Source organism: Centroberyx gerrardi, chromosome 19 (assembly GCF_048128805.1).
Source record: "Centroberyx gerrardi isolate f3 chromosome 19, fCenGer3.hap1.cur.20231027, whole genome shotgun sequence".
Classification (NCBI taxonomy): Eukaryota; Metazoa; Chordata; class Actinopteri; order Beryciformes; family Berycidae; genus Centroberyx; species Centroberyx gerrardi.
This window is the reverse complement of record NC_136015.1, coordinates 8,191,535-8,216,569: the sequence shown is the minus strand read 5'-3', so window position 1 is coordinate 8,216,569 and position 25,035 is coordinate 8,191,535. Positions and strand designations below refer to the sequence as shown.

The 25,035-nt window shown below is 45.5% G+C and overlaps 3 protein-coding genes across 3 annotated transcripts; 1 reads left to right on the top strand and 2 right to left on the bottom strand.

Annotated features, from left to right (window-relative positions):
* The first annotated feature begins 9,332 nt into the window (after positions 1-9,332).
* Positions 9,333-14,141, top strand: heyl (hes related family bHLH transcription factor with YRPW motif like). The gene is made up of 5 exons (XM_071912618.2): positions 9,333-9,947; positions 12,361-12,427; positions 12,529-12,612; positions 12,720-12,801; positions 12,900-14,141. Exons 1-5 carry the CDS (start codon positions 9,868-9,870, stop codon positions 13,583-13,585), a joined length of 999 nt encoding a protein of 332 aa, XP_071768719.1. The 5' UTR covers positions 9,333-9,867; the 3' UTR covers positions 13,586-14,141.
* A 1,704-nt stretch (positions 14,142-15,845) lies between these two features.
* On the bottom strand, positions 15,846-20,751 carry LOC139922160 (coagulation factor XI-like). The gene is made up of 9 exons (XM_071912611.2): positions 20,691-20,751; positions 20,393-20,549; positions 18,992-19,101; positions 18,710-18,872; positions 18,368-18,486; positions 18,101-18,245; positions 17,212-17,318; positions 16,620-16,779; positions 15,846-16,044 (listed from the first exon to the last, which is right to left on the bottom strand). Exons 1-9 carry the CDS (start codon positions 20,749-20,751, stop codon positions 15,930-15,932), a joined length of 1,137 nt encoding a protein of 378 aa, XP_071768712.1. The 3' UTR covers positions 15,846-15,929.
* Positions 20,752-21,858: 1,107 nt separating this feature from the next.
* Positions 21,859-24,704, bottom strand: LOC139922155 (glutathione S-transferase A-like). The gene is made up of 6 exons (XM_071912607.2): positions 24,458-24,704; positions 24,225-24,290; positions 23,619-23,724; positions 22,635-22,753; positions 22,397-22,485; positions 21,859-22,215 (listed from the first exon to the last, which is right to left on the bottom strand). The coding sequence occupies exons 1-6, from the start codon at positions 24,623-24,625 to the stop codon at positions 22,083-22,085; spliced, it is 681 nt and encodes a 226-aa protein (XP_071768708.1). The 5' UTR covers positions 24,626-24,704; the 3' UTR covers positions 21,859-22,082.
* Positions 24,705-25,035: the final 331 nt, after the last annotated feature.

Sequence of the window (25,035 nt, the reverse complement as noted above, 5' to 3'; positions counted from 1 at the left end):
TCCATCATTGAGCAGTCGAAAATAATCTCCTACAGATATATGATGGTCCTTTTGTGCCATGGGACAGGAAAATACTTTCTCAGTTATGTCTGCTCTTCTCCATCATAGAAGCGCAGTGACAGTGATGATGATGATAATGATGATGGTGATGATGGTGTGGGGGGGGAAGAACCTCAAAGTGTGGCCCTTCTTCACAGGCCCCTAAGTCCAGCGTGCCGCTGCACAACCGCAGGCGGCTCGCGCCTGCCCACATTGTCTGCACAAGAATGCCTGTTTATTTGCCTTCCATTCCGGAGAGAAAATAGTCCCTTCTTTTATTTTCGGACACAGCAAAAGTAAACAAGTAGTTCCTTCAGTGCCGCGCCACACCCTCTCAGCACAATCCACAGCCCTTAGAAGTGTTTTTTACACTGAGGGGTGCCGACCGGCCGACTTATTTGTTTCAGATATTTTCCCATGGTAAATGGGACGAATACAAAGGCTTCGTGGTGGCCTGGGGAAACCGCAGGGTAGGCGTACATGAGCCTCCATACTCACCCCCTTTTGAAAATGAAATTTATGGCACCCCGTAAAAACTCTATTCACGCTTATAACCCCTAAATATAAACTAGTATAAACCAGTATGGTGTGTCCCGGGCCCTGTAAAGTTGACCTGACGGAGAGTTCTGTCAGGCTAACCATGGGCTGACCCGGCCGCCCCGGTCCGAGTGCAGCGCCATTCCAAAACAAAGCTGAACCGAGGTGAACTCCGAGGTAGCCCTGCATGCTGACCTTCTTCTCCCTCTGACTCAGGGAAACACACACACACACCAGGCCTTTGTTTTGGTCGTTTGTTGACGTGGACAGGACAGGAAACTCCCTCTCCACTGACCTTTCGCAGCCAAGCAATCACACCGGAGCTAATAGGAATAGGAAGCAGAGGAGGTGGAGGATCTGCTCCACTCGCTCCACCATCACCTTATCCGTGTGGCAGGTTGACACCCTGCGACCTGTTCGAAAACAAATAATAGCCTGTGATTTATGACTGGTTTTTGACTCTCGCCTGTGATTACGATGTATGATTTACTGATCGAGGCCCGCTCGCTAAAGCGTAAATAGATGCAGCGATGGCTGTTATGTAAGGCTCCATCCAGATTTGGGACCTCTCCCATTGTGTGTGTTAGCCACCCCGAGACCCACGGCTGGCACAGAGGGCTCCAGCAGCACCCCTCTGGGTCCCTGCGGTCTGCGCCTCAGCACATAACAGCCACTTAGGCCGGCATTTTCCCAGGCTGAGACAACACACCACGGTGGCAGCGCGAGCCACAGAGAGGGCCTGATTAAAGACTAGGGACAATGGAGGGAGAGAGAGCCGGGGACCGTGGTGGCATTTTCCATCTCCGCCGCTGTCTCCTGGGGGGACCAAGTATGTGCCGTGAAACGTTTGAATTATCCCAGAATCTCTGGAATTCAGACGGAGGCACCGCGGAGAGGACCCTCGACCGGGGATCAAAGCGCTCTGAGAGGAGTGCGGTGGACTAGTGGTGAAGTGGAGTGCATAGGGGAGTGTGTTTGTGTGTGCGTGTGTGTGCGTGTGTGTGTGTGTGTGTGTGTGTTTTTCGGAGAACTTACTTGAAAAAGATAAAGACAGTGTCTGAATTTGAATCATATTTTCCTACATGTCTAAAGATGTTTTGCAAAAAGCCATGTTTGACTTCTGAGGAGGCAGTGATCACTGGGCAATGAGATACAGGCGTGTGGTGTGTGTGTGTGTGTGTGTGTGTGTGTGTCCCTGTCCCTTTATCCCTCGTGGGATCAGATAATGCAATCATAGCCAATCATTGGGAGTCTAATACGACGGGCGCCCCTCTTTAGTTTGGAGACGCCACTCTCCTCTGTGGTGGCGGAGGAAGAGGAAGAGAAAGAGAAAAAGCAAGGGGGGAACGCTCGTCTCGCTCTTTCTCTCTTTCTCTCTCTGTAATTACCACTTAATGTTCTTCATTCGGTGATCTGGAGACGTCTGTCTCTCCCCTAGCCTTTTCTTCCCTTGCCGAAGAGGAAATATATCACGGTCTGAAATAAATCTGCCAGCCTTTTTATTATTGTATATTTAGCACCAGAGGAGAGTAGTAAGTGGAGCCGTCCCAGACCACAAGCTTCCGGTAACGCAGGGCCTGAGCGGGGCAGAGCTGGCTGGCTGGCTGGCTGGCTGGCTGGCTGGCTTCGCCACAGCCGAGGCCGAAGATCAAAGCCTGCTGTACTGTATGAGGCTAGTTGGTGAGACTTCCTCCGTGACCTCAAGCATTCTCTAACAAGACTTCATGTCTGAGAAAGCGAGTGAGCCTGTTTTTGCGTGAACTACATGCATGGATTGAGAGCGTACAGAAGTACACTACCAGTCAGAAGTTTGGACACACACATTTTTCTTTATTTTTTTACTATTTTTCACATTTTAGAATAATAGTAAAGACATCAAAACTATGAAATAACACAAATGGAATTGTGCAGTGACCAAAAAAGTGTTAAACAAATCAAAACTATCTTATATTTTAGATTCTTTAAAGTAGCCGCCCTTTGCCTTGATGGAAAGGCAAAGGCTTTGGAAAGAAATTCATACATAGGCATCAACTTCACTATTTATATTTGTCTAAGAAACAAATTTCAAGCATTTAAGCATAAGCCTTTAGATCAAAATGACTTTAAGAGAATGAAAAACATAGTACATTCAATCAGGTGGGTCCAAACGTTTGACTGGTAGTGTAGCAGTAAGCAAATCTACATGAGCATCCTTTTACTGTGTATGTTTGTGGATGTGAATGTCTATGCACTTCTTCTGTGCTCTACCTAAAGCTCTGTCATGGCATGGCCTTGTGTTTGTGTGATGCCAAGACAGACGGCGTTGCAATTACGCCGAAAACGGAGCAGACGGGCGGCCTGCGCTGCACATTGTATCACATTGACACGCTCACCACAGTGCAGAGTGAATGGCTTTCAGTGAGCACGCTCAGCATCACACATGCGCTGATACGTTCAAGCTGCCGTTGTTTTTAATCACAAAAGCCACTATGAGGACCAACAACAGCTAGTAATAACTCCCTCCGTCGACAGCGATGTTGGACGCCGTTTCCCTTTCCATTGGAAAAAAAGCCCTAATAAAATGGTGTTCATCATTACCCTCGTCCCTCCTTCCTCCCACTTCCCCCCTTTTCTTTTCCTCCACTCCTCCTGCACACTCACCGTAATCCCCCTTCCGGGAACGCTAAAAATGACCCGGCGGTGGCGGCGGGGGTTTTTTTACGCCGGTTTTTAGGGGCTTACGCCTGCTTTCCTGAGCTGCCGTCGGGGCGAGGTGTCGGCCGGATGCCTCCCCGATAAGGCCGTAATCTGAGGTGTAAAGTTAGAGGGGGATTTGGGGAAGTGAGAGGCTGTCAGAAAACAGTGTCAGGGGGTGTCTGGGGCCTGCGGAGACACATAGTACTGATGGATCCAGAGCTTTGTGATAGCACGGGGTTGTGAACTACACTGGAACCCAATGTATCCAAACCTCTGGCTTTCAAGCAGTTTACAGAAATAGAAATATCATTGGAATATCAATAAAAGCATAAATTCTTATTAGAAAATCTCTGTGCGGGCGTATTTTCTTCCTAAATACGTTCCAGTCAGCTACAGTTTTCAGTTCACTCATGCGATTTCCCTTCACATTAGCAACTTTCTACTGTATGACACAAATAGAAAGCAGATAAAAGCATGAGCATATAAACCTTAGGCTACCCCATAAACTTGAATGATAGTCAGCTTCCAAAGTCCTAAATCCTTCAGCAGAACTCGTTTTTTTTTTTTTTTTTTTTTTTTTTACAACGGCTAATATTAACCAAGTCTTAAAACCCCAGTCATCAAACCGCTCGCAGTCGCGTGCGTGGGCTGAGGGGACAGAGCGGATTAGGCCCCTGCACTCTTTCATTTTTTACTTTCCCCCCCCCCTCCCTTTTCTCTCTCTCTCTCTCGCTCTCTCTCTCTCTCCCTCTCTCTCCCCTCTCTCTCTGCGGCCCATAAAAGATTGTGTCCTGTGTGTGATGTGGCGGAGGAGCGCAGTCAGAATGAACTGATTACGGACGAGAGCCGGCATGCCTTTGAGTCATGGCACCGACCGGCATTCTTCAAGCACTTAAAAATAGTAACAGTTGGCTTTTTTTCAGATTTGTTTTTCGACTTTGGGGCATCCTCCGCTGGCTTTTTCGGAGACTCGAATCATAACCAGATTCTTTTTTTTTTTTTTCACCCCCCCCCCCCCCCCCCCTTCTCTCTCTCTCTCTCTCTCTCTCTCTCTCTCTCTCTCTCTCTCTCTCTTTCTTTCTTCGTTGTTGGGAGTTTGTTTAATCTTGTGAAGAAAATTGGCTTAGCGTGGGAAAGGCAGAATTCTTTTGGGGGGTGGGGTGGGGGGGTAGGTCTTGTTGTTTTAGAGTTTCATGTATTGTTTTTTTTTTTGTTGTTGTTTTTTTTCACTCCAGGAAGAAAAAGTGCCACTTTGTGCCAAAACCTCATAAAGTAAAAGATAAAAAAGGGAGCTGAGTGAGAGGGAGGCCGCAACGCTGCGACAAAGATACAGGCTGTCTATAAGCAAAGGGCTTTACAAATGACAATCTCCAGGGGGAAAAAAAAGGGGGAGACGAACTTAAGGGAAGAAGGGAGTGGAGGAGGAGGAGGAGGAGGAGGAGGAGGGGGGGTTGAAGAAGAGAAACAAATGTGGATGGATTGGTAGGAGGAGGAGAAAGAGGGGTATCGGGGGGGAAATAACGCAGAGCAGTGAGGAGGGGTGCGGGGGGTGGGGGGGAGATGAGAGGGGAAACATTCCCCCTTGCCCACATTAAAGACATAAAAAAGAAAACAAACAGAAAAACATGTCTGACATGAAGAGGCTGGTTTCCGCGGCGACAGCACAATGGCTGCCTGTGGCTCTCGGGGCCCTCGCCGTCCCGTCTGGGGCCCGGCACCAGCGAAAGTCACCGCAGTCACAGGGCCCGTCAGCATGTGTGTGTGTGTGTGTGTGTGTGTGTCTGTGTGTGTGTGTGAGAGTGTGTGTGAAACATGGTGAATGTCATCACAGGCCCAGTGCTGTGGGAACCGCCATGAAAGGGACCCCACTCCGGAGCCACAAAAGCTCCTTTCTGCTTCCTCTCTTCGGCTTTTAGCCTCTTTATTTATCTTTGCGTAGGGGAGCCGGATGAGGAGGGAGGACTCTCTCTCTCTCTCTCTCTCTCTCCCTCTCTCTCTCTGACCTATCACTCGCCCTCTTGACACCTCACATCGCGGCAGCCACCGTCTCTATCACTCCGCTTAACCATAAATCCCGATTCTGTCTCATTACCTCTCTATCTTTGTTCACACCTCATATCCGATTATAAGGAAACACGCTGCAACTCTGTAGATCCCAGGCTCCCGGGAACGAGCCCGGCGTTCCCAGGAATGTCTAATATATCCAGGTTATTCCCAGTGAGTGGTGGAGCGGGCCAGCCAGGCAGTGCCGCAGGTCCCAGGCATTTCTTACATGTCTGAAGGGCAGATAATTCCCTCCGGGGTCCGGCCCGGACAGTGCCAAAGCACTCCGGTGCCAGTTCCCATGCCAATCCAATGTTGACCCCAGCCGCTGAGCGCCAGGCCACAGGCTGACTACTATAAAGGCCTCATACCAATAAGGAATCAACTGATTTTATGGGTGTATGTGAAAAGCTATTGCTATGGCCACATTTGGCCTTCCGCAAATTCTTTTTAAACCTCCGCAAAAGGGCTCCCAGCCAGCGAAAAGACATTCTGTTTTGACTGTTAGAATGCTGCTTCGATGATATTTGAGGAGTGATTTTGAGGTACCTTGCTTATTAGAAGGCATATTAACAAACACCGCAACTGTTGCAGTTCTGAATGTCCATTCATACTTTTTGGGACGCGGCCCACCATCTGGGATTTGGTCCTCCATGCCATATTTTTTCTGTAATTTGTGTATTTTGGCTTGGATCTGAATGCATTGTCCTGAACTTGCTAGTGCAATGAACTCATTGCTGTGTGCAAAAATTAGATTTTCTATTGAAGTAATGCTGTATATTGTTCAATAAACATGCAATTCTCATTTACTGGTTTCAATGCATTATATACTCTTGATATACTCTAAATATGTACATGTAGGTTGTGGTTATGAATCATGTGACTGTCTATAGCTTCAAATTGGGTTCTGGTACTTCAGTATGTGAATGTTTGTCTTCTGTTGCTGGCACTTTTACACGGTTTTGGGAGCAGGGCATGGACTTTTCTGCTTCTTTTTGCCTTTTTGATGTTCAGTAGTTTTCCCCCGGGTTTACTCCTTTTTCTCTATAGTTCTATAGTAGTTTTCACAGGTGAAAAACAAATTTACATTGGAACTCTTTTGCTACAGCATTATCTTTATTATATCAAGGGGGAACGGAGGTATCCAGATGTTGGAAAATGTTAAAAATGTCGCAGGAAAATAGCAGAGAAATAGAATAAATAATAATCAAAGTCAACTATGTAGTGAGACATTTCTAATCCCTGGCAGTTATTCAGTTTGACATGAATGCAGAGGATAAGTCACAAACAAAATACCATGCGGAGCTGGTTCCATCTCACAGACTTTCAAACAATAGCAATAGTCATGCATCAGGGACAATAATTGCACTTGAGTGTTTGTGCCTTATAAAGTGTGGGTATGTACTGTCCGCATTCGCGTGAGGGGGTTGCATGTGTGTGTGTGTGTTTGTATGAATGAGTTCATGGCCATGTGTGTGCGTGTGTGTGTGTCTGCGAGCGTTCACACGTTCATATTCAAGCTGTGCGTGTGTGCGTGTGTGCGCAAATTGTAAAAGTATGAGCTAGTTAATTTCAATAAGGGACGCAGCCTTGTTGTGGTTTGGAGGGAGGGGGGGGGGGGCTGGATGGGAAAAGGGGAGGGAGAGGACTTGAAGTGGCCGACCAAGATCGCCAGAAATCTTCCAGAATTCCACCCCGCCATCCAGTGCCAGCTCTGTCTCTCTCTCTTGTTCTCTTCCTTCGCCCTCCCTTTGCTTTTTCCCCCCTCCAAAACTATTTTTTTTATAATTAACTTATTTATTCATTCATCTTCTTAATTACTTTCCACTTCACGCACGTTTTTCATGCAGCTCGCCTCCTCCTAAAAAGAAGAGTTGTCTAACCGAGAAGGCGGGGCCGGTCCCCAAAAAAAAAAAATGAGTGGAACCAAAGTGATTTCATACAGAAACGACTGGCGATAGGGAGAAGAGAGTTATTCTTTGAAGGGGAGAGGGTGGGTGTGTGATAAAAATAACAACAGAGCGGAGACGGAGGCCTGACTTCATAGATGTCTCTTTTCTCTCAGACTCTCTTTCTTCCCTGTTTTCTGATGCTGAAATGAGATCCAGATCTGAATTAAGCAATGATTGGTAATGAAAGGATATGTGGATGGAGGGGGTGGAGGGGTGGGGGGGGGTGTAGCGGGGTTTGTTTGGAGGGAGGGTGGGAAGGAGAGAAAGAGAGATCTCTCTTTTTCCGCTAGTCCTGACTCATATTCACCACACCATAAGCCCCCTGGTGATGGTCACACTGATTGCTGACACTCGTCATGTCACACACACACACACACACACACACACACACACACACATGCACATGGTTTCAGTTAGTTCATTACTTTACACATATAAAATGATAAAATGCAGGAAGACCAGAAAAAAAGCATAGCTACTGCAAAGTGAGATAGATACAAAAATGAGGCGGCTATAAAAGCATCTCCTCTCAAAAGAAAACAAAGAGAGAAGAAACAGCTGAAACTAAATGAAAACAAAAATCTACATGCATAAACGGAAGTAAGAGAAATGAAAATGAATGACATATAAGGAGCTCACAATGGAAATACATACAGTACCAAAATAAGTGCAGAAGCAGTCACTTTTCACATTCAAAAAACCATACACAAAGATCGTGCATACATGCATTGTAGTGTGTTTAAACTAACACACCCTTCCAGTCTGCCAGGCAGGAAGAGAAGGACTCAGCTGGGCATTGTGTGGAAGGGGGCATGCCATTTGGCCTCTTTCACCCACACACACACACACACACACACACACACACACTGCTGGGTCAGTAAGGCATCGCTCCTAACAACCGGCGCCTGGCTCTCCTGTTTCCATGGCAATCTGTACCAGCGATCTTCCCACGGTGGCAGCGGAACCAAGCGCTAAGTGTCACAAGGAACCGTGTGTGTGTGTGTGTGTGTGTGGGTGTGTGTGGGTGTACAGACAGCGCTATCTTGTCCAGTGAAGAGCCCAGATGTTCAGACACTCACTGGCTGATTCCTCTCTTGACCTGCAGTACCTGCCCTCTTCACTGCACAGACACACAGCAGACAGATGGACAGTTCACAGCTTAGTTCAAGGGTCTGTGCCCGAGCTCTCATCTCACTTTCTCAAAATCTTTTTTTTCTTCTTCTCAAAATTAAATTCAACGACTATTGGCATGACTGGTTATTTTTCAAAAACCAACACACCAGTTTGTGCATTCAATCATATTGAGATGATGAATTATTTGGTTTGAAAACATCTAGCCTACTACATAATAGTAATCAGCAATATTCATAATCACATAACACAGTTCCAAGGCTGATTTAAAGTTTGTAAGTAGTGTTAAACTGATGTAAGCTATATCAGGACAGGGTCTTTTAATGGAAGAAAAAAAAAACTTAAATTCATGCTTTTCTGAAAATATAGTTGAGTTTTATTCATATTGGCAGTTATTTGCTGATGCTTGATCACTGACTGGAGGTCAAGTTTACCCAACTTTTTATTTAACAGTACATCACTGTCTTCTCTCTCTCTCTCTCTCTCTCTCTCTCTCTCTCCCTCTCTCTCTCTCTCTCTCTCTCTCTCTCACACACACACACACACACACACACACGCAGTAACTCGATTCCTCCAGTCACCTGTGTGTATGTATGGGAGGCCAGCGTTGTGTATCTTCACACAACGCCCCTGTAGCCGATGAAGGCTTTTCACAGCCCGTCATTCCCACACTCCGCTCGTCTCTCCCTCCCTCTCTCCTCTGCCATTGTTCTCCAAGTATAATTAAAGGAGCAGAAAGAGAAAGAAAGGAAGACAGAGAGAGAGAGAGAGAGAGAGAGAGCAGGATGAGACTGAGGATATGAGGAGGCTAATTGACTGAGGATGACTGAGCAAAGGGGTGGAAAGAAGAGGGAGGGAGAGAGGGAGGGAGAGAGGGAGGGGGGGGCAGGGGGGGGTGAGACGCCAGGGAAGGGTAGATGAAAGGAAGGGAGGAGGGAAAGAGAGAGCGAGAGAGAAAGAGAGAGAGGGGGGGAGCCAAAACTGGCAACCCTGCCCCAAGTGCCAAAGTCGTGTTTTGTCATTGGGTGGCTGTGACAGAGAGAGGGAGCCAAGAGAGAGAGAGAGAGAGGAGAGAGAGAGAGAGAGAGAGAGAGAGAGAGAGTGATTGGATGCCAATGATAGAGTAAAGGACTGAAGCAGCAAGTGAAAACATTTAGTTGTCATGGGCCCTTGGGGGACGATCAAGTGGCACTGCTGAATCACAGAAGGAAGGACAGGAGACACAGAGGCAGCGGAGGAACGGAGAAAAAAAAACAAACAAAAAAAACAAGGGACAAGACAACAGTAACAGAGGAGAACAAGGCTCTTTTTTTCAGTAAAAGAGAGAGTGAGGGGCACAGAGGGTGGGCAGTTCCTCCAGAGGGCACACAGTCTTCACAGCGTCGCCTGTGGAGGGGAAAGAGAGCGGCCGCCAAGCGATCACGCTCCTTCACCCAAGTCCATCCATCCATCCTTCCATCCATCCATCCGTCCATCCAGAGGCAGAGAGATGAAGAGACCTCATGACTACAGCTCCCCAGACTCGGACACAGACGAGTTCATTGACGTGGGACAGGAGGACAGCTACTGGTGAGCATCCGCCCCTCACACCTGAGATTGTAACCCTTCCTCTCTAACCACACCGAAGGAAACTGTTCTTCAAATAGAATTATTAGCTGAAGATGAATTTGCAGTTAACACATCACATTACACATTACAAGTGCTTTGAGACTTTGACACTCATATGAATAGTCACAAACAGGTTGAAAATGTATAGACTGCAGAGAAGTTTCACTGTTTAAATCCCAGCAGTTGATATGGTTTTATGAGTAATAATGCAAGATCAGTGACTTGTATTCTTAAATGTTTCCTACATACAAACCATAGTATGTACTTATTTTTATGCAATACTTACTGCAATACTACTGCAAGTAGTGGGCCATCCTGAGAGTAAATCTTAATACATCAACGTTAAACTGGCTTTGTAATACTGCTTCAGGCCTACAGTCCATCGACTCATTTGGAAATATAGATTCACTGTGTTATCTCTCTATGCAACATCGTTACGTTTGCTCCGTTTAGTTGTGCATGTAAGTAAGTACAGGGATTGGTAATATACCATGCATTACTGTAAGTATAGGTTCATGTGAGGCCTGCCATGTCAGAAGAGTGGAGACGGTGTCTGTCACAGGGAGTGAAAAACATTTTAGATTAACAGTGGCAGAATTTATACTGGCATTTATTTACATTGTAGCAAATCATAAAAAAATCATTTAATATATGAGATTTCTTGCATAAAAACACATCTGAGTTTGTGAGAAAAAAACCTCACAATTCAATACAATAATAATAATAATAATAATAACAGTATAAATCAATAAAGTAACAATAACTCACAATTTATTAATCAAATAGGTAATGATTCTATATGACAATAATTTATTAGTTTTTACTCCTTTATGTTTCAGGAACTGTTGTTGTTGCAGAAACAACAATGTGAATTGTCAATTTTACACCAAAACAAGAAAGGTGGTAATATATTATTAATAATATGGAACATTATGTGGCACTTTGTAGGAAAAATAGACACACAGACAGTGAACTTAGTGATATGGCTTTACTCCCTTTATTCATAATATGACATATGAAGTTTTTTCTCTTATATGAGAAATATAATTCACTGCTAAAGATCTGGATTACATGTTTAAAACTATTGAAACAGGCTAAACAGGTTAAACAATTGTTTTTAGTCATCTTGCACTCCCTGAAATGGAGAGGGAAATTTGTGAGTGTGGAGTTATAAAATTCCATCGGACATTTTTGGTGAAAAATGAGTTATTAATATAATGTAAGTCTACAAATACATATGGTCATATTTTTTTTTTAATGTTTAAATGGGTAAAAATGAGTGAAGTTCCTGCAATTTAAAAAGGATATGTCAGTTTTGCTCTGTGGATGTGAAAAGTTTACTGCTTGATATTTGAAAAATTCCTCTGAATGCAAATGCAACCTATCAGTCCAAGCTGTTGAATGCTTTGACTCTTCAGTGAACAGAACTGTAGTGTAATTTGTTTCTAGTATTACTTGTGTCAGTGTTGTGGTGGTAAAATGTTTGATTAGCAGTAAAATGGCACTGACATCTCACACATTCACTACAAGTCATTACATCATCTAGCATTTTGGGTGCATTAGTGAAGTTCCTTGCTTGTCTCTATCATAGCAATGTAAATTAAAGTAAATATTTATCATAACTTATTTGAAACAGCGCATCTGAATGAAAGCACACATGGCAATAGTGGTTACATCAGGCTCCATAGATTCAAATACCCAGCAAGTGAATAATACTAAAGAGCATTTGGATAAATCAAATTGCCATATGACATGCAAACAGAAGACAGTGCCCACATTTTCGAGACAGCACCATCAAACATAAACCTAAACAAAAACACACAGCTAAATTGGCAGCCTTCATGTTAAAATCTAATAGAAAGGCAATAAGTCTTTGGTGAGGCAGTTGAAAAGGGACTCCAAGCTGTCAGGCTCTTTTAAGCCTGTAAGACGAGAGTTCACAAACAAACACGATCCATATTGAGTGACTGCGTTCGGAGGAGCCCGGATCCCACGCTGCACGCTGGAGCCCCATGCGAGCGAAAAGCGTTGCCCCGCGGCTATATAATCATCTTTCTAAAAGTGCTTTGCTCGGATGGAAGGAGAACAGCATGTCATTTGACTGAGACTAATGTCCAGAAACGCATTAAGGCAAAAAAAAAAAGAAAAAAAAAAAAAAGAAGAAGAAATCTCGTCCTCCCTCCTCTCCCGGGCACTCCCATGCCGTTCTGTACCCAAAACACAAATTAGATTGAGGGGAGCTGATGTGCCATCCTGCCTCTGTGTCATATTAGGGAGGGTAATGATAACAATATGCAGGGGCATCAAAGTTACCATGCTTCTTTCTGTGCCAATGCCCCCCCCCCCCCCCCCCCCACCCTCTCCCATCTCTCAGCCCAGTCACCGGGTCCATGTCTCCTGGCAGCACCTCGCAGATTTTGGCCCGAAAGAAGAGGAGAGGGGTGAGTCAATCATGATCCGACTGTACTCCTTTATGTGTCAGTTTTGCCGATAAAGCTCGATCCTAATTTCTAAGTCCTGTCCTCCTCTTCTTGTTATGTAGATCATAGAGAAGAGGCGGAGGGATCGGATCAACCACAGCCTGTCGGAGCTGAGGAGACTGGTGCCCAGCGCCTTTGAGAAACAGGTAACTGCTCACCAAAAAGAAAGAATGAATAAAATAAAAAGAGACTCATCACAGCTGCTAGGCCACTGCTTATGGTAAAAGTCATAAAATCATCTTGTTCTCTTCAGGGCTCTTCTAAGCTGGAGAAGGCAGAGATTCTGCAAATGACTGTGGACCACCTTAAACTCCTGCACGCCATGGGGGGAAAAGGTGAGAAATCTGGGTCTTCTGCTTTCTTCAGATCTTTTCAGCTGCTTTGCACCACTGTTATCTCTAATCTCTCTCTACTCTCTCTCTCCCTCTCTCAGGCTATTTTGACGCGCGGGCCCTGGCAGTGGACTACAGGACCCTGGGGTTCAGGGAGTGTGTTGGGGAGGTGGTGCGGTACCTCAGCTCCCTGGAGGGGGGAGCCGAGTCCCCGGACCCCATCGGCGCCCGCCTGGTCTCCCACCTCTCCCACTGCGCGAGCGAGCTGGACCCCCTCCTCCTGCAGTCGGCCCCGACCTCGGCCCTGCCCTTCCCCCCCTGGCCGTGGGCGTCCTTCCCCCAGATCGCCCCCTCCTCCTCGCCGGCCTCGTCCTCGCCCCCCTTCCCCGGCGGGCGGAGGGAGCTGGCCCTCCTGGGGAGCTACCCGTCGCACACCTCCCTCCGCCTCGCCCCGCTGGCCGGCTGCCAGCAGGGGGCGCCCCCGCTGCTGGCGCCCGCCGCCCTGGCCGCCGTGCGCAGGGTGCCCTCCCTGCCCCCGTCCCCCGCCCTCGCCCCCTCCCCGGCCCACAGACCCACCCAGCCGTCCCCTCACGCCCCCGCCTCCAGGGCCTCGCCCCCTTCCTCCTCTTCCCCTTCCGCCTCCACTTCACTGGCGTCATCCTCCGCCCCACCGCAAGTCTCCTTCAGGCCCTTCGCGCCTCTGGGGTCTCCCGCGGCCCAGCGCAGGGGCTTGGGCGGATCGGCCAAGTCGGCCCAGGGCTGGGGGACTGAGATCGGGGCCTTCTGAGGGCGAACTCTCTGAATTTTGTTTTCCAAATGAACTCTGTACAGTGGACATGGAGCTCAGATGTGCGGCGTATAGCCAATAAGATGTCATGGGAGAAAAAGTGTTGGACATTTCATCATTGTCTCTAAGTGAGAGGGACTCTAAAAGCCATATCAGACTATGGGGTGAAGTTTCAGATAATCAAGAACAATCAAATAAAGGAAAAAATGAAGAATAGTGTGGATGCGAAGAAACAGAAGAGGCCGCGAAGAGAGGAATGAAGTGAGACGCGTGACAGTGAATAAGGTTTTGAGTAAATTCATATTTGTGATCATGTTCGACCAATACACACACACACACACACACACACACACACACACACACGCACACACAGAAGACTGTACACCAGAGCCATAAATAACTCTCAACAGAGGCTGAAGTTGAGGTTTCACTGATCTTTTTACTGTGATGTTTGATGATGCTCTTTCAAATCATTTATACATTTGATTACTTTTTATGATTCTGTCCGATTGACGAGGAATGTTTGACAGAAATCTTTATAAAGACTAAGTGCCTTTACTTTTGTCTCTTTATTGCTGTGTGTGTGTGTTTTCTGAGTGGGGACTGTATGAAAAAGCACAAACACAATTGGATGTCGCTTTCCCGCCGCAATCAACTGACTAGCTGTTGTTTGTTTGCGGCTACACATTAGCTGCTATCAATACTGGAAAAACAACGGTTAAAAAACGATGTTACCCACTTATCCATATTAGCCTTGTCTGCAAACACGGCTTGCATGCTCCCCAGCCGTAACCCCCTTGGTATCTGAGCTGTCTCCAGTGATGGCTGATGGGAGTTGTGGTCTTGTGGCCGCGGAGGATAAACATGGTGGGCGCGGGTGATGTTTTCGGGATGCCGCGGCGAAGCAAACAGACCCATCACTTTGCCCTCTCATTGGCAGGACTCTGTAATTAACTTCCACCCTCCTATCAATCTATGTATCTTCCTCTCCTCCGCTGTCTCTCTGCCATTCTTTCTCTCCAATCTTGCGGTCTACCAGCGGATATCTTCTCTCCCTGTTTGTCTGCGCCACTGTCTCCTCAACAGCGGACAGACAGTACGAAAGTGCAGGGGGGGAGGAGGGAGGGATAGAGAGATACAGAGAGGCAGAGAGAGAAAAAACAAAGAGAATGATCTGAAGGGCTGCGGTTGAGTGACTGATTCGGCGTAGAAGTTCAATAAGGGGGGGGGGGGGGAGATGAGAGGGATTTTGGAGGGTTGAAAGGACAGGAAGAGGAATGGTGTGAATGGCCAAGAGTCGTCCGGCACGTTCAAGAGTGCGCGGCGAAACCCCCGGGTAACGATGACTGACAGTCGCAACGAGTTGTTTCTCAAGAAGATGGCCGTAATTGCACCGTGCCTCACCAAAAACGGCTCCGCAGGGATGAGAGAGCAGAGAAGAGCCTTGTGTGTGTTTACTGCCGGGGGAACGCTTTGATCTACTTCAGGATGCAATGTCTGTGGTCCGCGGTCCAAAATGTGTGTGTTCCGCAATGTGCATATTGTTTATTTGAGTGAGTGTGCGAGTGTGCGCTTCAGTCAGTCTATGTGTTTTGTTGTCCTGTGTGTGTGTGTGTGTGTGTCTGTGCCTTGCTTAGTGTTTTGTTTATGTGGTGTGTGTGTGTGTGTGTGTGTGCGTGTGTGTGTGTGTGTGTGAGCTGTAATGCGAGTCCTCGGGGCTGGCGTCAGGGCTGAACCGCGGTGGCGGCGTGGCTCTCGTGCGAGGCCGGCCGGCGGTCGGACGGACGGTATGGTGGTGGAATGTTTGTGGAGCGCGCACGCACACACACACACACACACGCACACACACAGACACACGCACACACACAGACACACAGAGAGAGGCTGGCTGGCACTATTCTGGCCTCTGAGTGGAGGAGCCAGAGTCACCACCACAGCTTCCAGGAAGGACAACCACAATCACACTGCACTGGGTTTCCCACGGGGGAGGGGGGAGGAGGGGGGGGGGGGTGTTGGAGGGGAAGGAGAGGGGAAGGAGGGAAGGGAGGGACGGAGAGAATAGGGGAAAGAAGGAGGGAAGTGTGTGTGTGTGTGTTGAGGGGGGCAGACGCTGTAGTCCATGCAGAATGAGGAAGAGAGGAAGGCGGAGGATCAATACGGAGGGAGGAGGGCAGTAATGAGAGAAAGAGACGGATGAAACGGGGAAGCGAGAGAACACGTCTCCGCTCTAAATAAACTCATCCAAGCAAATTTCCCGTCGCTGAATCTTTTTTTATTAGATCCCACATGTGTTATGCCCCGAAACCGGGGTTTTTCATTTCATCTGCATATCTTGTGCATGCGTCTATGTGAGTGTGTGTGTGCAGCCCTCCAGGGAGAATCCAGACACGACATTGGCCAAGTTGGAAACTTTGGGCGGGGCGGGCATGGTGATGACACGCTTGAGGTAGCAGCGACGCCTAGGACACAAAATCAAACACAGCGTCTTCAAATATCTGAATATTAAAGCTGGATTTTTATGTAAAATTACACCTGTCTCTTCAGCCTAAATCACAGAGTGGGGCTGCAATGGAGAAGAGCGTCCCATCCCCACTGATTGTCCTATTTGCCCAAAGGAAATTCTCATGTCAGGTATGAACATTTCTCCACCCACAAGAAGTGATGAATCAAAACTTCAAAGGGAAATACAAACTGTCTCCTAAACAGCAGCGCTCTGTCCAGAAAGCTGGACTCACCAACATTAGATCTTTTGCCTCTCTCGTCCCTTTGGTATCCTTTGGTATAAACTGATCACAGACCAGGGTTGGTAAACATGAGCATGTTGTGTGCAGTTTATTGACCTCACATTATATAATTTCTGGGTATTAAAGTCTACATTTTTGAAACAGTTACTTCTTACTGTCATTTGGGGCCACCAATGTGTAAAGTGCAGCTTTAACTCCATTTGACAATATTTGTGTTGTGTGTGTGTGTGTGTGTGTGTGTGTGTGTGTGTGTGTGTGTGTCCGTGCGTGCGTGTGTGCATGCGGCATACCAATACTTAGAATTAAAGAAGGTGTCTTTGACGTAGGTGTAGAACTGGCAGTTGGGATCTTCAGTGCAGGTCTGCTGGCAGGTCTCTGGGTCGTCCAGCAGCACGTAGCGGATGTCATCACTTCGGAAATCCATTCCATCATGAGCGACCTTCATCCAGCCTATTAGTGGAGACAGGGTCAGAGTTATTCTGCTGGTCAAATCTCAGAAACGAATGAAAGAAAGAATGAAACTAAACAGAAATGAGACACAGAGAGTCACGGCTAGGAGGGAATAATGTGATGCAACATAGTAGCAGGGCAGACATCATACCCGCTGAGAGAGGGTTTCATCATCTACATGGAATTTTGAAAAATAAGCTGTAGGCCATGGCAAATTTGCATTTTCTTTTTTCCTTTTTTTCTCAAACGTTTAAATAATGTTGCAGACGTTTGCTTGTGCTAAATGCAGACAAAGATGGACAGGACATCCATTACACAGGATAAGACACTAAATGATCTAACCCCAACGTCTAAAATTCTAATTTGTATTTTTGCTAGCCTGTTGGCATGATGGTAGCCAAGTTGACTTAAAAATATTTATATATAACATACTGTTATCTGGCTGACAGAAGCGTGCTGGTAACCCAGAGGTGACTCCTTCCTGAGCCCTGGTCACCATTTCATTTGGATTGCTCTTCAGGTAACAGTGGAACCTCTTGCTGGAAACATAATGACAACAAAACCTGGGGTTAGTCTTATGTGTAGTCGTTTAGATAACACAAAGCAGAAAACAGGCCTGGGTCAAACAGTAGTTTCAAATAATTAGTAGCATTTATTTGGGTCAGGACAATTGAAATACTGTCAGTCAAGCTGTTGGACCATAGCATATTAAACTGACTTCTCAATACTTTCCTGTGATTTTCTAAACTTTCTGACACTCATTGTATTGTCCCATTATGTCACACTCCACTCATTTGGCACATGAGCAAACTAGAAAACAAGTCATATAAATGCCTATTTAAAAGCTGTATAACTACCGTAATCAAAGTGCACACACAGATACTCGTAAGGTGATGATACACAGGCAAATGTTTAGGGCAAATTTACTGAACTCACTGGAAATATTTAATCACTGAAAACAATGTATCAGCCAATCAGAGACAAGAAAATTGGTCAGGTGACCTGTCCTCAGCCCAAAATATTTTTGAAATGGTCCAACTGCTACTAAATAGTAAACACAACTAGGACATAATAGCTGTGATTCTTTTTATATAACATTTAATCTAGATTATGTATGGCCAGAGCCATACATAATACATGTTATGAAATTTCAGTTCAGTGGATAACCTTGATAAAATTATTAAATTATTACATTTTCAGTAGAAAAGAAGAGGCCAAGATGCTATGGCAGCAGTATGTTATTTTTGCTCTAAAAATTTGCCCGTGTATCATCAGCTTTACACACAAACACACACACACACACTCACACACAAACACACACCTGTTGTCAGAGGCGAAATAAGAGAAGTAGGTACAGCGTGGATGAGCAGAGCACAAGCTGAGACAGTGTTCAGGAGAGCCAGCGAGCAGCATCTCCAAGTCGCTTCCTGGGATGTCAGTACTTGGAAATAACTTGGCCTGACACGCTGTGTACACACACACACACACACACACAAAGGCACACATAGATATATGAATATATGATGAGAAAACATGCACAACAGCCAGCAATATGTGTTTTTATAAACGTTTATAGCATCTTGCTTACCTGTGTCAAACTGTGTAGGTGTTTGTAATATGTGGGAGAATCCGGATACCACACCAACCTTTGCTTCTACCCTATGACTCCTGGGTACTGTCCAGCTGAACTTCAGGTGGCACTTATATCTACAAGAAACAAAGACAAGGGAATATAGGGAATGGGAGAGCCAGCTAGCTGCCTGGCTATGGCAAAGAAGGAACTCTGGTCTTAATATAAATAAAAAATATAGAAATGGTAATGACAATTTTTTCATTAATTCATGATGATAGCATTCAGGATCTGAATCTGAGCAGCTCTGCCTCTGGGAAAAAAACTCCAATTTGCCATTGGTGTGCGGTCCCACTTTACCTAATCTTCTCTGGTGTGAAGACTTCATTGACAAAAGTGAAGAACTGACAGCTAGGGTCATGTGTGCAGGCTCTCTGACACTCCTCGTAGTCTGCTGTGAACAGGGAGCGGTAGTCCGCTCCGAAGAAGTCCACGTTCTGGTACACCTTAGACAGGCAAGGCCCTGGCAGACAGACAGATACACAAGATGAGCTTGTTGTAAGGAGAGTGGGATGGGATGGGATCGCTAATCATCCATAATGATTTGGGGAATGAACTGGTTCAGAGTGGTTGTGTTCCTACTAGAGTCTGGATTGCAGGCTTTGAGAGAGTAGCCAGAGGTGACGCCCAGGAGTGACGTCTGACGATTGGGCTCTCCAGAGGGAGTTGACTTGAGGTAGCAGTAGAAGTGCCTGGTGGAGAGAGGTAGGTGCATCTGTGGTCAACGATCGACAACTACAGATAAGGCCATGTGCGTAAACAAATCTACGGCCTCGCAAACAGCACTGACCTATTGACTTTTAGACTGGTTTCAAGTGAATCTGCAGCTCCAGTACATGTTAACACTTCAGGTTTCTATCTGTCCCCATTTGCACTCAGGCTTGTTTGGCTAAAGTGATTTTAGGAAAATGCTTTCATGGAAAATACTATAGTCTATATGCTACATTGAAAGGTGCTGTGTCTTTGAGAGTGACAGACAGTCTTTCCACTACTTGTATCTGAAATGTGCATTTAATAACACTACAAAGTGCAGTACAGGCCCAATGAAAATCTTGGCGAATGGCACAAAGGGGATCAGAGGGACATCTAATCTCCACGGTCTCTCACATGACTTTACTTTAAACCATATGCCCTTGTACCTTGGGCTGAGGCTGGATATCAAATCAGTGAGAGTGAGGATACACAGTATTTTTTTGTGTGTAACTTTTAGATGAAAAACTAATGAACCCCATGGAGAAATTGGGTTGTCACAGCAGCAGAGAATTAAATATAGAAAAGACAAATAGTGAGTACAGGCAATGATAAAATAAATAAATAAAACAAAAAGATTGCAACAACCAATGTTTTGAAAAATAATCCAGCAAATAAATACATTTGGATAAAGATATAGCATCTTCATTGACAGATGAATATGTTGTTAGTAATATAAGAATTATCAATACATTATTATACAAATCATTTAATTATTCTAAAGTTATTAATGCAATAATTTATTACTGGTTACTAAAGTGTCAAGATACTATAAATATTGATGTATTGTGACACTTGACCGTTCTCAACTTTCTAGTGTTAAAATACCTTTTCTACAAGCATGATTTATAGTGAGTACATAGGCTTCATATTGTCAGTGCCTACTAATCAATCAATGGGCTATTATGGCTATATGCATGCCAAGCAGTGCGTAATGGCTGTTATGGCTCACTATATACAGGCCTAGTGGTGCCTAATGGCTGTGCATAACAATACAAAACGCTGTTAAATCTAATCGCTGTGGTTAAAATATTTTAATTTCTTTTTCTTTTTAATTACAATAATAATACAATTTCTACTTAAATCAGGCCAAATGTACAAAGATTCCACCAACCACAGCTTTGTTTGAGAAGGTATAGGTGCAGAATCAAATGCATTTCTAAAATAAGCAGTGTGTAATGGCTCACAATATGTAGGCTTATTTATTTTAGTGACTAATTGCCTGTAATTTACCTGTTATCAACGGTCCAGTCAGGTCGTACGAAGGTGAAGAAGAGGCAGGACGGGTGCTGGGTGCACAGCAGTTGGCAATGCTCCGCATCGGGAGAGTAGACAGATGTCAAGTCCGTTCCCGGGAAGTCCACATTCTCCAGATGCTCTCGCACACACTCTGGAGAAATGGAAAGAGAAACACACACGCACAAACATACATACATAGTTACATGGAGGCACATAATAAGAAATAGACACCTGCACTTGTGGGCACATGTGGCTACACATAAAGGTAGCCGCATATGTAAAACAACATTACCTTGACTAACGGAGAGCCCACAGAGGCAGAGCAGACCCACTAAAATGAAATGAGCTCCCATCTTCGGAGTCTCGCTGGTATTCTATTGAAACCAGCCAAGTTTCTTCAAGCACAACTGCAGTCAGTGGTGGTTCAGCTTCTGCAAAGTGGGCTAAAGGAGTATTTTGTGGTCCCCAAATTTGTACTTTTGAACTATTTGCAGTATTGATTGTTGCCTCATTCAGTCGTGAGCGTTGGCTTGGGAAACTATGCAGCCCTGCTGTGCAAACACCATGTAACATCATGCTATATAAACTACATCAGCGCGTGTCAAACTGTGAGTCGGGGATGAAAAATGGCTTGCAGGCCTGAATCTGGTGGCTCCCCAACAGTGATAATGGTTCCATTCGCTTTGATTCCGGGGCGAGTGACTAAATGGCACAGTTGGACGCCGGGCTGAAAAATAAAAAGCTCATAAAAACCCCTGGAGTGGATCTGTAAAATTTGAGGTATGCCTCATAAAACAAACTGTGCCACCGCCACAGGGATATGGGGTAAGGCACTGGGGTCCGGGGAGGGGGTTCAAGGGAATCCCCAACAAAATGAGAATTAGGTCAATTTCACTCTTATTTAATTCAGTGTAAGTCAACACAATAAGAGAATGTATAACAGCTACTATTCTGATCAGAGGTTTCATGCTCCTGCTCCTGTTGGGGTTCTTTGACATGAAAAAGTTTAGGGATCCGAGTTCATGTGTTGTCTCTAGTCTCTCCAGCAAAGTGTGTATCACTGCCTGATGGCCAAAGTGGGACTAGCAGAACTGTAGGCCCAAAAGAGTAGATGGTAGGAAGATGGGGAAGAACACCAACAGGAGGACAGCAGCAGTGGTTTATTCAAATCTAGCGACCTCTGCTGTCAAAACCATACAGGTGCAGGACTGAAGGTAGAAGAGTTGCATTTGGAGTTCACATTTTGGTGTCAAGATCCTGATTTTGGTGCCTGTACTCTCAATGCCTACATTATCTAGATGCCTAAAAAGAAACCAATAGAGATATTCAAATCATCATTTCCCTTATACAGACATACATTACTGGCAAAAGTGGGACTAAATGCAAAGGAATGTTATGTAAAGTCAATCATGATGCAGGCTCTGCGTGTGCTGAGCTTCACAGTAAGAAAGCAGGCAAAATTAACAGTCATTTGTTTTTATTGCTTTCATTTACATTGCAAAGAGAACCATCTATATCTGACAAATCACACAAACAAAATGGACGTTCAGGTTTTAAAACAGCCACAATGTCAGAAGAAGTGCATATGTAAAAAAATGTGACCAGTTACAATGGTGCAATGCAAGGAATGGTTATATCAGCTTTAAAGGGACTGTCGATTTGTATGCTCAGATGAACTTGAATCTCAGATGTCTTTGAGTGTGTCTTGGTCCTGGTGGTTCTCCAGCCAGTGTGGAGGCCAGCTGGCTTTAATGCTGGGCCGGTCCTTCAGCAGAGCATGATACTCGGCCAGTTTAGGGTAACGCTCTGCAGACAACCTACAGAATGGAGAGAAGAAGGTATCACACATCTAATACATCCATCTATCCATTCATCCTCTAGTCAGGCGGTCAACTAAAGTCCATCTTTAGTCACCCTTTCTTTTGCTTTATATTCAGTCATCCATTCATCTATGTGCAGTTCCCACCAGTTCATTTTCCCCTTAAAGAGTCTACCTACCCAAAGCGGAAGAGATAGACGACATTTGGATAAACAGCCACGTCGGCCATTGAGAAGGTCTTCCCTGCCAGGCAAGAACCCGCTCCCAGCTGGAAGAGAGAAAAAGGAGTTATGGTGCGTTCAAGTGCTGCTAGGAAGGTCCGACGTCCGGGATGTCGGAAAATCAAACTCAGATTTGATTTTCAAACACAGATGTTAGTTGGGATGGTAGAAGTGTACATGTTATCGGTGCGTTTACCTTCTGCAGGTATCCCTCCCAGAGCTTGGCTTCAGCGGTTAAAGCCTCTCTGTTCCTCTTCAGAGCAGAGTCATGTCTCTCTCCCTCTGGCACCTTCCAGTCGTAGTAGAGAACATCCGCTGAAAATAGTCGACAGGCACTCAGTCGCTACAGCGGCTCTCATGGGAAAGGGAGTGGCATGGGCAATATCATGGGCGTCCATCTCTACTCTGTGGAATGCCAACTGCTTAGTCTTCTACAGCTCTTCATACCACAACGCACAAAAACTGTGCTTGATTTCATAACAGCCAAGGCAGAGGTCAGCCTAAACATTATTACATAACAACGATTTCAACAGGAAGACAGGAAGTCGGTCCAAATGATGTTTTGAAGAGCCTGCTTTGATAACATTGTGTGCACTCTCGGAACAGTATTTCTTATTATGCGCAGCTCAAGAGTTGATTTCCACACAAGAAATGTTGCAGCTGACTGGGAATTCAGCTCTAGAATAGCTCTCTCTACTGTTTTCACCCCTCCCCAGTAGAATCAAGCGCCCTAAGCTGGTCAGAGCATGTGATTCTTTGGGGGAATCACACAAGAACAACATGACTAGCTGTTCGGAAGGTCTCAATGCATAGTGCCATGGGTTAATTATGTGAAAACACAGCTCATTACTGGCAGGAGCGTGTTTCGAACAGCTAAGCCTAATTGGGCTCTTGAGAGAAGAGCTGAAGCGGAGTTCACACTGAGGTCTCAAAGGGTTAAAGTTGCCCATTAGGTGTAAGGTATTGCCAAGAGCAACGCAGTTCAAAGTCCTTAAGTTAGATCTGAAAATGGGCCAAGGACAAAAGCTCAACCTGCCCATGCACTGCTCCATCACAAAGTTCTAACTGAGAAAAGGGTTTAGCGGCCTTGTTAGGCCTTTGTGACTTATTACGGTGTGGGGTTTGACAAATAAACACATACTTAACACCTTCATACAACTAGGTGTTAGGAAAAACTTACCCATCTTCTGGGTGAAGGTGAGACCCTCAAACATGCGCTGGTACATCAGTGCTTGTTCTGCTGGGCTGTCGGGGATCAGCTTGTTCCCCTGGGACTTAAACTGACTCTGATATTGGAGACAAGAAATGTACAGCCGTTATGCTGAACTACCTGTAGCTCTGGTTTCTTCTTGCCGTGGTGTTGGGTTTCTAATTGTTTATACAGCATTGTCGAACACACATAGTAAAGGGAGCGCTCCTCAACATTAGCTCATGGGCGGTGCACACCGAATGTACAAAATGTTAGGGATACTTATTCTTTCCATGAAGTACACTGATCAGGTGAATCCAGGTAAAAAGCAATTATCCCTTATTGATTTCCCTTATTAAATCTATACCAATCACAAAAGGAGGAGATGGAGATAAAGAGAAGCAGAAGGATTTTGAAGCTTTGAGACAATTGAGATGTGGATTGTGGAAAAAGGGGCTGCAGCTTAATATCAGGAAGATTTCCCTAATATTTTGTACATTGTGGACTTCTTTAACCAGAGTCAAGTTCAACCCGCCACTCCACCCACACACACACACACACACACACACACACACACACACAGCTCAAATATCTTACCTCCAGGTACATGCATGCTGCTAAGGACTCATTCAGTATGTTGTTCCCGTGTTTGAAGGCTGGAAGCTTGGAGGAGGAAAGAATGAAATAAAGAAAACAGCTGAGACATTGTTATTATTATAATTGAGGTGAGGGTATATAGGTACATCAATGCATATCAGGGGGAAAAAATGCATGCTGACATTATGTGAGAGTTTGGATGGTCTGCTATGCACCATAAACCTGGAACTTACCTGTCCCCTGGGATTCATGTCCAAAACTTCCTGCGACTTGTGCTCCATTTTCTCAAAGGAGAGCAGTTTTTGGTTGTATCCCTGCAGGTTCTTCTCCTCCAGCACGATCATGACCCTCCAGCAGGGAGGAGAGCCGGAGCCCCACAGGAGAGTCATCTTCTCGGCCATGGTTTCGGGTCGAGCCGCAACACTTTACAGTTAAAGCCGTGAGACGAGAGTGAAATGAGGTGTGGTAAATACCGTAGATAGTTCACTGGTTTTATAACGCCGTTGCTGTTGTTCGCATCTGGATTGGAACGTAATCCCACCCCACTATTGCAATGTCGCCAAAGATCTTTAGCTAAAGGTAGTGCAAGATAGTTCACATCCTATTCCAGCCTTTGGAAACTCTTGTCTGTTCATGCGCCCTCTGGCGGCCATATTGGAGTTCCTCGAGTTGTTATGGCAACCGCTGAGAACAGCTGATTGCAGTCATAAACCTGCGACTTGACCATCTCGAAAGTATGACAGACATGCTAAAATTTTGTGCTGTATTTTGAGATTTCATCAGTGATACATCAATTTTGTGTTTAGATAAT